The 13,235-nt window shown below is 40.0% G+C and overlaps 1 protein-coding gene across 1 annotated transcript in view; it reads left to right on the top strand.

Annotated features, from left to right (window-relative positions):
- KIAA1598 (KIAA1598 ortholog) overlaps positions 1–13,235 on the top strand; it is a 51,322-nt gene that overhangs the window by 26,279 nt on the left and 11,808 nt on the right. The window contains exons 8-13 of the mRNA XM_009072842.1: positions 2,645–2,791; positions 4,060–4,213; positions 6,390–6,495; positions 8,196–8,278; positions 11,353–11,462; positions 12,041–12,094. Coding sequence (XP_009071090.1) covers positions 2,645–2,791; positions 4,060–4,213; positions 6,390–6,495; positions 8,196–8,278; positions 11,353–11,462; positions 12,041–12,094 — 654 coding nt within the window. The remainder of the gene's footprint in view (positions 1–2,644; positions 2,792–4,059; positions 4,214–6,389; positions 6,496–8,195; positions 8,279–11,352; positions 11,463–12,040; positions 12,095–13,235) is intronic.

Here is a 13,235-nt window from a genome sequence, read left to right as displayed (position 1 = left end):
ATTGATTTTTTTAAATTTTAAATTAGAATTAATTTCTAAGGCTCTTCCTTGCCCTATGTCAAACACTCAGAGCAGCCTCTCAAAAAGTGGAAAGCAATTCACCACGAGCCTGTTTCTGCTTTGTCTGGCATAGCTGTCTAGTTTTGTCCCTTCCATTTAGAATATGCACTTGAAAGACTTCTGTAAGTAACTTCTGAAATGGATGGAACTCCCTGTGAGAAAGTGTCTGATTGCAACATTACATTGCAAAACCAACTTTTTTTTGTGGTGATGGAACATATCTATTGTAACCAGAATTGTATTTGCAGTATCATGAAAGCAATTTGTAAAGCTAATGGAATATGCAGGACTTCATGTGAAAACTTCTGAATACAAAGGTTTTCATCCAGGTCGTCTTCAAAAGGATTTTTTTCATTTTGTTGCAGAAGAACATGAAACAAAGTGAATATGAATTTTCTGCATTTGGTGAAGTATCTGCTCAAGTTGAAGAAATCAAGTAGCTCTACTTGATTTCTTCTTGTTTTGGCAGCTTTCTGCTCCCTCAGGCTGGAACAACTCTGTTCTGTTGGGTTTAGTGGCAGAACTTTGGTGAATAAAAATCTGAAATTGATCACCACAAACTCTTTTTCAGATGCCAAAAAAAAATAATACCCAAGTTATCACTTTGCTTTGCAAGTTCACAGTGGGTAGACCGCAATGTTTGCTAAAGGTGGATTTTAGAGAGATGTTGTTTCTGTCAGGGTTAAACAACTGAGTGACTTAGGAATGCAGTAAGCTTTGAGACAGTATTGAGTTCTTCAGCAGTGATTTAGAGGCCTTTTTCCAGTGTGATGTTTCAAAAATGCTGTTTCTTTTAAGAATATAAAGTGTAAACGAATGAGTTGCAATACAAAGGCAAACCTTTGTGGGTTGCTGTAGGTAGCTTTGATTATGAAATTCTCTTGCCTTTGATAGAGCCCTGTAAGGTAACATAAGCATAACTGGTTTGCCTGGCAGTGTTTTGGGACAGAGAGCTGATGTCCAGAGCACATTTGCACCACACCACAGTGGCCTGTGTATTGCCATCAGTTTGTTTTATAGCAAAGTCCTGGAGCCTATGTGTTCATCATTTCCTCTCCATCGAATGCTTCCAGTCCTTTATTGCCTGCCCCATGGCACAGCTTTGCCCAGTGAAGTGTTCATTGCAGATTTTATTAGTGTTAAGGCTGCATCAATTGACTCCTCTTGGCACGCAGGGTCAAGCAGGCTGCGTTGGGAGTTAAAAGTTCAGCACGGTCAGTGGGTTTCTCAGTCTGTCTGTACAGCTACAGAGTGAGTTGTTTGCTAAGAAGGCTCAGTTGAAGTGTCTGTGCAAAGCACTGGGTGGAATGCTTGCCACAAATCTGCATCAGCTCATGTTTCTTTAATATCCAATTGCATTAAAAGAAGGAAATCACATAGCGTTTCAGTAGCACCAGATGGGAAGAAACCATATGTTGTATCTGTAATTTTGGTTTGTGACTAAATAGGATGGGGAAATCTGGAAAGCTGTCGTGGAACTTTTGTATTTATAGTACTTTTTTCTTGAAATACCTTCTTGCTTCTGCTGTGCTCGACAACAGTGTTTTTACAGTCTGAGGGAGCGTCTGCATTCTCAGGCTGTTCTCTGTTCTCCTGCCATAAGTGGCTCTGCTGACCTGTGCACACTCATCTGAAACCTCAGCATGACCCAGTCCCTGTTTCTGCTCTAAGAACAGGCACAGCTGAGTTTGTCGAGTGGAAGTCTGTGTTGCCTGGGGGGCAAACCTCTACCTGAAAGAGATATCAAGATGCAGAATAAATTCACTAGGAATTTTTTTTGTCAAGAAGCAATCTTCTTTTTTTCCCCTCAGTTCCTAAACAGTCTGGAAGGAGCAGATCTCTTAGGGAAACTTAGTGTGCTGACAGCCTCTGCACCTCTTAGGTGAAGCCTAGAGAAGTGTGTGATATTTTTATCCGTGTCAAGCCTCTAGATCATTTGATTTCTGCCCCCCTGTCCAATGTATTCATTTGCCACATCAAAAATATAACTCAGGAAGAGGAAAAACCAGAAGGATCTGAACTAAAAGGCTTAAATTGCCCCAAAATGCCTTTTTCCAGGGCAAGTGTATACACTGATTACAGAGTCATGGACTGAAATTAATTTCCTGAGGACTCTCTGTCATTCACATATCCAGGTGTGTGGATAACAAAATAACAGGGCTTTATGCCAAAGCTTTCAGATGTATTTGTGGAGGTAGCCTGTGAATTCATAGACATTTATCCTCCACCTAAAGTTCTTGAAATCTTCCTAGAACTCCCAGAATGGGGATAAGATTGTTCTCATTTCCAGTAAAGAGAATTCAGAGATGCATTTTAATTCTGAATGCTGCCAACATGTGGGTGATTGAGGTGTAGCAGTGGGTGGTTCTCAGCAAACACCTGGTTCCTTTCAGTGTGAGCTTTAGCTTTTGTCAGTTTTACTTTCAGACTTCCTTTCCACTTCCTTCTCATCTTCCTCACTAATTCCTGCCACATTAACACGCTGTTATTTTCTTCACTTTCTTTCCAGTTGCCAATTTCTCCAGGATAGCATTAGACTGTGCCTAACTGTTGTTTTTGTTGGGGGTGGGTTTTGTTTTGGCAGATGTTTATTGAACAAAACAAGATGAAAAGGCAAAGTCAATTGCTTCTGCAAAACTCTGCTCCTGATCAACAGCTTTTGAAGGCTTTGGATGACAATGCTAAGCTAACCCAAACATTAGAAGAAGAGAGGCTTCAACACCAGCAAAAGGTACAACAGAATTACTTTTCATCTCATGCAGAAGCCTTTGAAAGCCTCCTGAGTTAAAGGAGTGTTATGCCTTTATTATGTTCAGAATTATTTGAGATCTTATCCCTTGTAAGAGTTCAGAGTTTAAAAACTAAATTTCAGAGAAGATTGTGATTCCCTTTTTCTGGGTCACTGGTAAGACATGAGTATAAAACTTGAAGGTTTTTCAGCCTGAAGGCTCTAGTTAAGGTAAGGATTTTATTCTGGATGCTGGTAAAGTGCAATTACAAGCAGTAAGTCAAGTTCCATTAAGTGAAGAGATGACAGAAGAATATTTTGGATGTTGAGTAAATATAAAGGGTATCTTGGGGGATAAGGTAAGAAGACCAGGAGGTGAGAGGTAGGGAGTTCACATCAGTAGTCTGGTGTCTTGCTAAAGAAATGGATGGGGAAAAGCCAAACATATTGGAGCAGGGAAATGTAAGGTGAATACTGCAGTGATGTGTGATAGGATCTACACAAATGGATTCTTTGAAACTAGACTGGATCAATCTCTTATCTGGGAGAAATCACCACTGCTTCCCTTGAAAGCCTAAAAATGAGCCCTGAGGCCTGTTCTTAAAATTCTGGTAATAGGGTAATTCTAGGAACAGGCAAACAGTTCCTGTCCTTTCATCAATGTATGTAATCTCAAATGCTCCCGAATGAGTATTTTGGAAGAATAATTGCCAGTTCATAGAAAACCTCTGCATCTTTGGCTACTTGAAGTCTAGAGAAAAAATGTATATATTTAGGGAGCTGGGAAGTTATTGCTGCTCTGCATCTTAATGCTGCCTCTGAATCAGAGATTCCATAATTCACCCACTGGCACCTGCATGAGCTGAGACAAGGGAGTTTAAATAACCAGGCTGTCAGTGGAAGCAGTCAGTAAGAGAACAAAAATGTCAATGTTCTCGTGCTTCAAATGATGAAATGTTCTGAAATTAAATTATAATTATGTGATAAAAACTCCACGAAAAGAAAAAGGGAGCATCTTACAGCTTAAGTACTTTGGAGCTAAAGATGTATTCTAAAGAAGAGATGTAGCAAGTTAGGATCATAATAGAAGATTCTGACATCTCTCAGAAAAATCTGTCCAGTTCTCATTCAAAAACTGTCATCTTTCTGGGACTACAGTTCACTCCTATACTATTCTGTTTTCAGACATAACTACCTAGTGGGTTATTTGTCAACAGGAGGGACACAAAATACCTTTTATGGTAATGAATGATCTTGTTTGCCAACTGCAGATCAAAGAGTTGGAAGAGCAGCTAGAGAATCAAGCACTGCATAAGGAGATTAGTCGTCTTAAACAGCAGCTAGAACTTTTGGAAGAAGATAAAAAGGAACTAGAGCTTAAGTGTCAGCACTCAGAAGAAAAAGCTAGAGACCTAAAGCATTCAGGTAAAATCATGTAACAAGCTTCATTTTAAGGTAAAGTGTGTTTGGGGCGTGATTTGTGCACATCTAATGGAATTATAGATGTTATGTTTGAGACTCCAGAAGCTTTTGTGTAGATGTGATCCAGACCTATGCTTCACTAGACAACCAGCAACTGCCTTCAACTGCAGAACAATCATGTCCAAAATATGTGTGAAAAAATAACCTTGTAAAACTTCTTCAAGGGATAAAAATACTGTTGTTAGATTGCCCTGAGTCTTAAAGAGGGATCCATACACAAAAATGGGTGTCTGTGTGAAAGACACAACCCTTCATACTCAGTCAGAGTGTATCCTCTTACCTAGTTTATAAACAGTGATAAAGTGGGATAACTCTAAATAGTGGTTTATCAGACTGTGGAGTCTTCATTTCATGAATTGTACAAAACCACCCCATAATTATCAAGCTGTACAACCATGTAATAGCCTTGCAATAGAAGACACCAGTGAAAATAAAGACATGATTTAGTTCTTCATATGGACATGCAAGAAAACCATTTCTGTTGATGTGAGAGGGTCTGGAGGGGTGGGTGGTATTTTTTGGGTTTGGTCTTTCTTAAAGGATGAGTACTGCCTTCAGAGTCCTACAAAGGGAGTTAGTCAAACAAATCCAGTGGGCTGTTACAGCTCCTATCTGTGAGAATTGCACTTCTAAATTGCTTCCTTGTGGTCAAATACTTTGCTGCACATCAGTGATTGAAAGGGAAGAAACAGTCTTGCTAGCTACTGTGTGTAGCTGTCTCTTAAGATTAAAACTAACACCCAAAGAATACAAAAAGAAAAAATGCACAGAATTTTAGCAGGAAGCAGCTGTTGCAGTGCAGGTTCATACAGTTACTGTGGTCAGGAAAGGGCCTGGCTTGTCTGCAGCATCCTCTCCATCGAATGAGGAAATTTCTGATCTGATGCTTAGAATTGAAAACTGGATTTAAAAAGGGCTCCTGATGTGTTTGGCTTCACTATAGGGAATGTGGGGCCATGGCTGCTAAGAATTTGCATGTGCCTTTGCTTTCAGTCCTTGTTCAGCTCAAGGCCTAAGCAAGTGCTGGGTTTAAGTATGGTACCTAGTCAGAGAAGCCTTTGAGCCCCTGTCACAGGAGGCTGAAGTCCCTGTCCTTAGTTCAGACTCCACATGTAGCCCTGTTTTTCTGAAGCATACCCTTAAGAGCAGGGTTTTTGTTGAGCTGGTTGGCAGTCTTGCATGGAAAAACTGCTTTGTGTTAGAGTTTTACATGACCCCAGCCTTAAAAACGTGCTTAGGCAGCATGTGAGTTCTTCTCATCTGCCTTGGAGAAGCGCTAACCTTCACAGGAAATTCTTTCTTTTCAGGCTTGTTTGGCCTTCTGAAGGAATTTTTCAGCATAAGGATTGTACCTGGAATTTCAAGTCACTCAGTTGATTTTTAATTTGTTTCATTTTTAAATTTAAAACTAAATGTAAAAGAATGTAAGTGTATTTTAATTTCCATCCATCAGTACAAGAACAAAGAACCATATCTACATTGCAAATTGTACTTCTGTCATAATTCCTACTGTATGCAGAACAATTGCTAAGAATTTTTGTAACTAAAAGAAATTCAAGACTTTTTTTTTATCTGTTTCTGCCCTTCACTGGTTAATTACATTTAACAGCATTTCAAGTGCAGAAAAGTAATTTTCGCATTTTAGATCTGACATGAAAACAGGAGAGAAAGAATCCATTCTGCTACCACCCAGTTTTGACCATTTCTATGGGGAAAACCCACACTATCAGGAAGACAGAGATAAGTCTGGAGGCTGAAATTGTCAATTTCTTTCATCTCTTATTAGTTCATTCTCAAATGCAACCTCAAATAGACCATTGCAGGGATGTGATAAAGGTTTCCCTGCTCTGTCATTTTATATGAGAAATCCTGTATGAGGAAGAGTTTTAGTTTCAAAAGTAGCTCAGGTTGGAGGTAACTGGTTTAATGGGAATCCTGTGCATCTAGGACATTGTTCTTGGTAGAAAATGTCAATAATATGACTTCTTAGTGGTTTAGTCATGTTGGTTGATCTTCAGTTAATTAGTAGGTTTTTTTCCTTAAACCATCAGAGTTGGTTTTTGGAGGAAATATGAGAAACCAAGAACTCACTCTAGTTTGTTTTATTGCTCTTGTGCAGTTGATGAACTTCAAAAACGAATACAGCAGTCTGAAAATCCTGTACCACCTCCTCCACCACCACCTCCTCCTCCTCTTCCTCCTCCCCCTCCTCCCAACCCTATAAGGTAAGTGCTTAAACGAAGGGCACAGCATTAGTGCTTTGCAGAGGCAGGATGCACTACATGGATGAGTTTGCATCCAAGCAGGAAGAGTGTCTTTAAAGAAAAAAAAGGCTTTCTCCACCTGTCTTGGGCTCTTTACCATCTACTTGCCCCACCTGCCAACAGACTAACACCTTGGCCAATTCTGAACAGTGTCTGCCTTGCCAAGCCTAGCAAATTGTCTAGACTGTGACTTTGGAGGAGGAGGGATACCTGTCTCCTCTAGATTTAGGAGATTATTTTTTCCTATTCACCTGATAGCTGTAATTACAGACTTGTGAAATGCTTTCTAGTGCAAAGAAAACTCCTTTGAACCAAAGGATATGTTGGATTACTGTGTGTGCCTTTATGTCGGATGCTGCTGATGAAAATGCAGCCTCTGTTGAGTTCCCACTATTAATTTCATGAGTCAAAAGGAAATAAACCAATGCAAACAGAAGATCACCACCCTGTGGTTGAGCAGTTTTGGGTGAAATTATCAAAATTGGGCCTGTTTTTTTGCAAAGGACTGTAAAAGAGGCTGAGCAGTCTATGATGTATCAGGCATTAGACCCAAATGAATTAATTAAGCCCTAAAGGGTGCTTAATTAATTTTAGAAATTCAGCTGATATTCATGTTGTCTGCTTGGTTTTAAAAATAAACGGACTTTGAGGACACTTTCCAGTCCTCTATAACAGAAGTGATCTATAACACAGAGGTCTTGTTACCTACTGTGTTAAGTATGTGAATAGAGGTGATTAGTAGGGAGAATTCATCCTTTTGTGCATCTTGCACTGTCCTTAGAAACTAAACATGTTCTGAGCAACTGTGATTGGTCTTTTGCTTCTTTTACATCCAATAACTCATTTGGCTTGCTTGCTTCTTTCTTACTCATGTGTGACAAGAATTAAGTATGCCGGGATGTTGTGGGGGTTTGTTTTGTTTAGATTTGTGCCTTTTACTATTTGGAATAGATAACACTCTTCATCTGAAGCCTTCTAGTAGAGCATTTCCTCATGCAGTGTGATGTTTACGTGCATAGAGGTTGTTTCAGAGCACTGGACACTACTCTTTTCTGGGACAGAGTTTTGCCCCTTTATGCCAGGGATGTCACAGTGCTCTGTATGGAGCAATGTTCAATAGGGAATGATATGCCCCACTGACACATCAGATGTGCACAGGAGTTTATACTTGGGCTTGAAGATGAGGAATTCCCATGCCTGGACTTTCACATTTCGACTATAGCGAGGGGATAATTATTTGACACTGTAAGAAGATTATAAACTTGGAGATGGTGAGGAGATACTGATCACCATATTTAGGTGTCCTCTGGAGAATAATACTTCAATATCTCCAGCTCTTCTTTCCATTTATTATGCCAGAGCAGCTTCAATTTGTCATGTGTCACAATGAGACACTGTCTTTTAATATTCAGATCTGGAGTGTTTTGATTTTTGCCTAATGTCTGTTAAAAAGAAATAAATTTCTCTGGTGCATTTTGATGGGAGGCATTGTGGGGGGTAATTCAGTGCATACATCTGCATTCAAGAACTGTTAAATGAGTCTTTTGTAAGTAGCTGTATAATCAGGTGTAAGCAAGCTGTTGGTGTGTCATGTTCAAGCTCATTCTGACAGTGTGTAATACAGGACAGAATGACAATCTGCAGTTTCATTTCCCCCAAAGGTCTCTCATGTCAATGATTCGCAAGAGATCTCACTCCAACAGCAACGTGAGCAAGAAGGAGAAACCTCCTCAGCAGGAGTCAGGTATGGCTCATTCTTTCTCAAGTCATGTGGATTATCTACTAGGTACTGCAGGTAAAGCTAGTGGAAATGAGCTTTGGGAATAGATAGTGTTTGAGATGGTTTTAATTATCAACATTAACTACAGCTCTCCATGTCCCAGCATATTCTGGGAGGGGACAGAGAGGTACTGAGCTCTTCTCCCTGGGATCCAGGGATAGGATATGTGGGAGTGGTTCAAAACTGCTCAAGAAAATGTTCGGACTCAACATTAGGAAAAATTAATTTATGGTGAAGATGATCAAACACTGGAATAGGCTTCCCAGAGAGGTGGCTGATGCCCCAAGCCTGTCAGTGTTTAAGAGGCCCTTAAGAATATGCTTTAACTTTTGGTTAGTCCTGATTGTTGAATGTCCTTTCCAACTGAAATATTCTATTGTATTCTACCACAAGCTTCCTTGAGATCCCAGATAAATCTGTGCAGCCCTCATAGCCATTTCTTTCACCACAACTGACCTGGTGATCAGCATCCAATTTATTTTTAAAAGTGGAAACACTACAGCTGCAGTATGTGCAGGGCTTTGTGCTTCCACTGCTTATCTGGAAGAGGCAGAAGAACAAACCCAACATGCATTAAGCAGAGAGCAGGTTATATACAGCATAATACAGGGAAATTTCCAAACAGCTTCTGGTTTTCAATTTGTTCTGTCCAGAGCCTCTCTGCAGAGCTTGTTTGTTAAATGCTTCAGTTTTCATCCCTCAATTCATATCTTGTGAAATTACCACTCAGAGTTGACTGTAATGCTAATCCTTTAATAACACTGAAAACCTAAAACAAAAAAGAGTCTTGCACTGAGGTGGCTCTGCATGCAAAGTAACAGCTGAAATTGTGTTTTATTGTTGTTAATGGAAGCTGGAAACTTAGTAGGTTGAGAACAGGAGTTAAGTACAGATTTACAAATGATCATGAGTGCCTGAAGAGTCAGAGCTAGTTAGGCAGGCATTGCCAGTTAAATATCCAAGGGTTTTCTTGCTGTTTCTCTCTTCCTTCTGAAACAGCAGGAGTTTGTTTGTAGTGAATTGCTTAACTCATTTGCTGCCACTTAAACAAAGAAGGGGGCTGCAGAAGGGAACCTGGCTGAAATTATAGGTGTAGGATATAACTGTTAAGGGAAAAACTGCTGTTAGCAGACTAATGGTATGTGAGTAATGATTGGTGGATGGAACCAACAGGCAGGAAGTGGGGGAAAGAAAGTATTACCCCTCCCATTTTTCAGGTGAGGAAATGAGGAATGGAATGACTTGGGCAGGTCCCTGGGGGAATTTTTGGGAACTGGTTACCAGTCTGAGAGAAATAAGGCTGTTGGTCTGAGTAAAATAATTAGAGAAGTGACCTTGTACCAAGATCCCTGATGAAGGGTCAATCTTACCTTTCAGTAGAAGTCCAGTTATGGTGCCTTCATTTATCAGGTTTCCTTACCTTGAAGCATCCTAGATGTTTTGATTACACCATTTTGTTGAGACTGCCACAAACAGTGATTGCAGGAGATAGTATGAAATTCACAAGAAGTTCTCTACACCCCATTCTTTCATTATTTATTAGCAGATTTCAACAGTTCTGACCTTTCTTCAATCACATATAAACTGTTTTTTTCTCTTAATAGTTGAGCTGTTCTTAAAATAAAAATAAAAAAGGAGAGAAAGTTCTTTCTTGATCTAGTTATTATATCCAACTCGAGGCTTGTTTTGACCCCTGTTAAGGACTTAGAATGAGTGGTTTCTATCCCATACCACCAATTAAGCTTTTATATTTCAAACAGCCTGTTTGTGAAATTAAAGCCTGACATTAAATCGGCTTAGAATACAGAAACTGCATTTCTATGAATCATCAATAGTACCCTGACAAGTGAGAGAGCAAAAGTCTTTTAAAATGCCTGTTATATAAGGTACAACATGCAGCTTTGAATAGCATCAACCCTATTTCTCCGTGTATTTGCTGTAAGTATTTTCCCCCCCATTTTTGGAATGGCATGTTAAGTGTCTTTTGTTACATTATCCAGCACGCTGATAAGTTAACAAGTATTGTTTAGGTTCATCACACAGCTTCCCATGTCAGCTGAATATTTTGCAGTCCTGATACTAAATCTGTTGAAAAAGCAGCCATTCCCTTTCGTGGTGTTTCAATTTTGCCCTTTACCTTGATGCAGTGTTCTTTAAATGTCTGGGTTTGGTTGAATCTGGGCTGTTGGTGTATCATTCCCACAAGGTTCTCAAACCTGTGGGAAATCCAAGAGATGGTTTGTAGTCTTGTGACAGGTGCACATAAGCCTTGCCATGTGGCATCATCAGCTTGTCCTGTGTCAGTGAAGCTGCAGAACTTTCTGCTGAGTCACAGTGAGGAGACACAGTGCAAGCAGAGCCATATTCTTCAGTCCTTGGTGCTTCAGACTATAGCACTGAGCTTTGGCAATTCCCAAAGAGTTGTAGGAGCTTTGTATTTTTCAGGATCTGGGTCCTGGTTCTGTCCAAACCTCTGCAGTTTGACATTTGTGAAGTCCAGAGCAGGATCCTCAGTGCAGACTGGCATTTTAATCTTGAAGAGCTTGTGACAGTTTAGCTAATAGGGCTGTATCCAGAAACTAGAATTCCTGATAACTACAGCTAAGGTTGCTGGTTTCTGCTACTATAGAGATGTGTGCAGTGTAAGATAATGTGCCTCTTTGTGGTGGGGAGAATGAAAGGTAACAACCCTGTAAGAAAGATTCTGAACAGCCCAGTTATGGGGAGAGGAAAGCCTATACATTTTTGCTTATCCTTTATCTTTTTAAGAAAAGTGGGGAAAAGCATGGATTTAGCTAGTACATGAGCAACATGCATCACACATACAGGCAGGAAGACCTACTGCACATTGAATATTTAGAAGAGCATTGTATATTGAAATGCTGTTGCATCATTAAAACTAATTCATTATTATGGTAACTGGCTGTATATGGCAAGCAAGCTGTTTAGGAAGCTGCTTAGCATGGTTTTTTTTTTCTTTGTACCAGTTCTCTGCAGTTTGTATCTGGAATGTGATATGCTCTTTGGTTTTGGCACAGGTGAAGAAGTTACAGATCTGAAGAGGCAAGCTGTTGAGGAAATGATGGACAGAATTAAAAAGGGAGTTCACTTGAGACCAGTCAACCAGTCATGCAGGCCTAAAACAAAGGTTTGGAATAAATAGCAGAGCAATAATATTAGTGAAGTACAGTAATTTACACTGAAAATAAATCAGACTCTCTGTAAAGCATTCAGAAGAATACGTTTTCCTCGCCTCATTTACTTGGCTTGGTTTTGGATAAAATGAATTAGAGCAGGATATATCTGAAGAATAGAAAAAGAAATGAAGCCAGCAGTAATTAGATGGCCAGTTTCTTTGCCACAGAAAAAAACTTTGTAAACAAACAGCTACTGAGAAACAAAAAGCACAGAGAGAATAATTGACTTGGGTAAAGGGGGTGATCAAGAAATAGACTGTATTTAGCACTATTTCTTCCTTTTATGCAACATTCAGACCTAATACCTGAATGTGGCTGCTTTAAAATACTGCTTACCATCTTCATGAAAGCACAGTCTTTATCTATAGGCTGTGAATCACAGTGCTAAGAGTTGAGAGCTGCTAGCTGTATGCCCAGAGAGGAGGGAGCAGAGGAACAGACCCTCCTGTGAAGTTTGTCTTCAAGTACTGAGTCTGTCATGGTCCATTTCATGCATTTCTTAACTTGCATGTGTTGTGTTTGTTTACAGCCAGAAACACCAAAGCCCTCTGAAAGTGCAATGAAAGAATTAAAAGGGATTCTGGTAAGAGAACTTGCAGTTTATATTTCATTTTCTTCTCTCATTGAGCTGACAGAGCCTTCTGTGCAAAGTTTGAAACTTCTGCATTAGTGTTTTGGTATGAAGCTGTAGCACAGTTCTGCAGCAAATCCTCATTTCCACCTTTGACTTCGGTTTGACTTAAGGATTGGTTTTGGTCTTGCTGCCAGAATTTGCTTCAGAGAAAACTAGTCTGTGAACTCTGCTCTGGGTTTGTATGCTCCTGCCACTAGAGGGGATGTTGTGGTCTGCATTTGCCATAGATCCTTTGGAAACTTTCCAGCTACTCACAGTGGGGATGCTTAGGGATAGAGAGACAGCTGAATATGTATATGTAGTACAAAGTAAAGCCCCTGAACTGCACATGTAATAGATGTAGGGTTCTCCTCATCAACTGCTGCTCTCTCCTGAGGCACTGAATTTCTTAGCATAGATGAAGCCTACATACAGCAAGAGTTGCAGTCAGTCTCATTTATAAATAGAAAAATTTGATTCTGAATACCTGTCCACATAGCCCTCTATCACTAAATAAAATGGGTTTGCCCCTGCTGAGAGCAGTGTGCTGTGTCTGCTCCTGTTGTGTCCTTTAGTCATAGGTTGCATTGCTTTTTTTTAACTAGTTCCTTCTTTTGCACAAGTGCTAAAGTTATATCAGTCAGAAGGAGCAGTAGTTCTTGCTCCCTGACATCTGTAACCCTGAAGCTTTTGAAGTGCAGCTTTGGTGAAATTCTGCCAGTATTGAAGCAAAATATTTCACTTTCACTGTACAGAAGGTAAGGCTAATCATTCCCACCATCCACCACAGCACCTAAATAGCCCTTATAAAAACAGCTTCAGTATTGTGTTGGGTGGTGCAAGACAGTTCAGCAAGGGGTGTAGCCACAGCCTGTGCTGTGATTTAAAATCACAAGTGAGGCGCCAATGATGTGTGCAACTTGCTGTTCTCCAGTCACATGAAAGAAGGGAGGAAATGATCTAGAGAGCCACTAGACCTTAATGCTGAGCTCTGATTAGAAGGTCACATAATTCAATGCAGAGGTAAGCAGAAAAGGAATAAAATGCAACAGGGAGACTGTTTTAAATGGAATACCAGAATTAGAGGAATAGTTGGATATGGTGTGCTGTT

Source organism: Acanthisitta chloris, unplaced genomic scaffold (genome assembly GCF_000695815.1).
Source record: "Acanthisitta chloris isolate BGI_N310 unplaced genomic scaffold, ASM69581v1 scaffold31424, whole genome shotgun sequence".
Lineage (NCBI taxonomy): Eukaryota > Metazoa > Chordata > Aves > Passeriformes > Acanthisittidae > Acanthisitta > Acanthisitta chloris.
The sequence above is the reverse complement of the archived record's forward strand: the minus strand, read 5'-3'. Positions and strand labels throughout refer to the sequence as shown.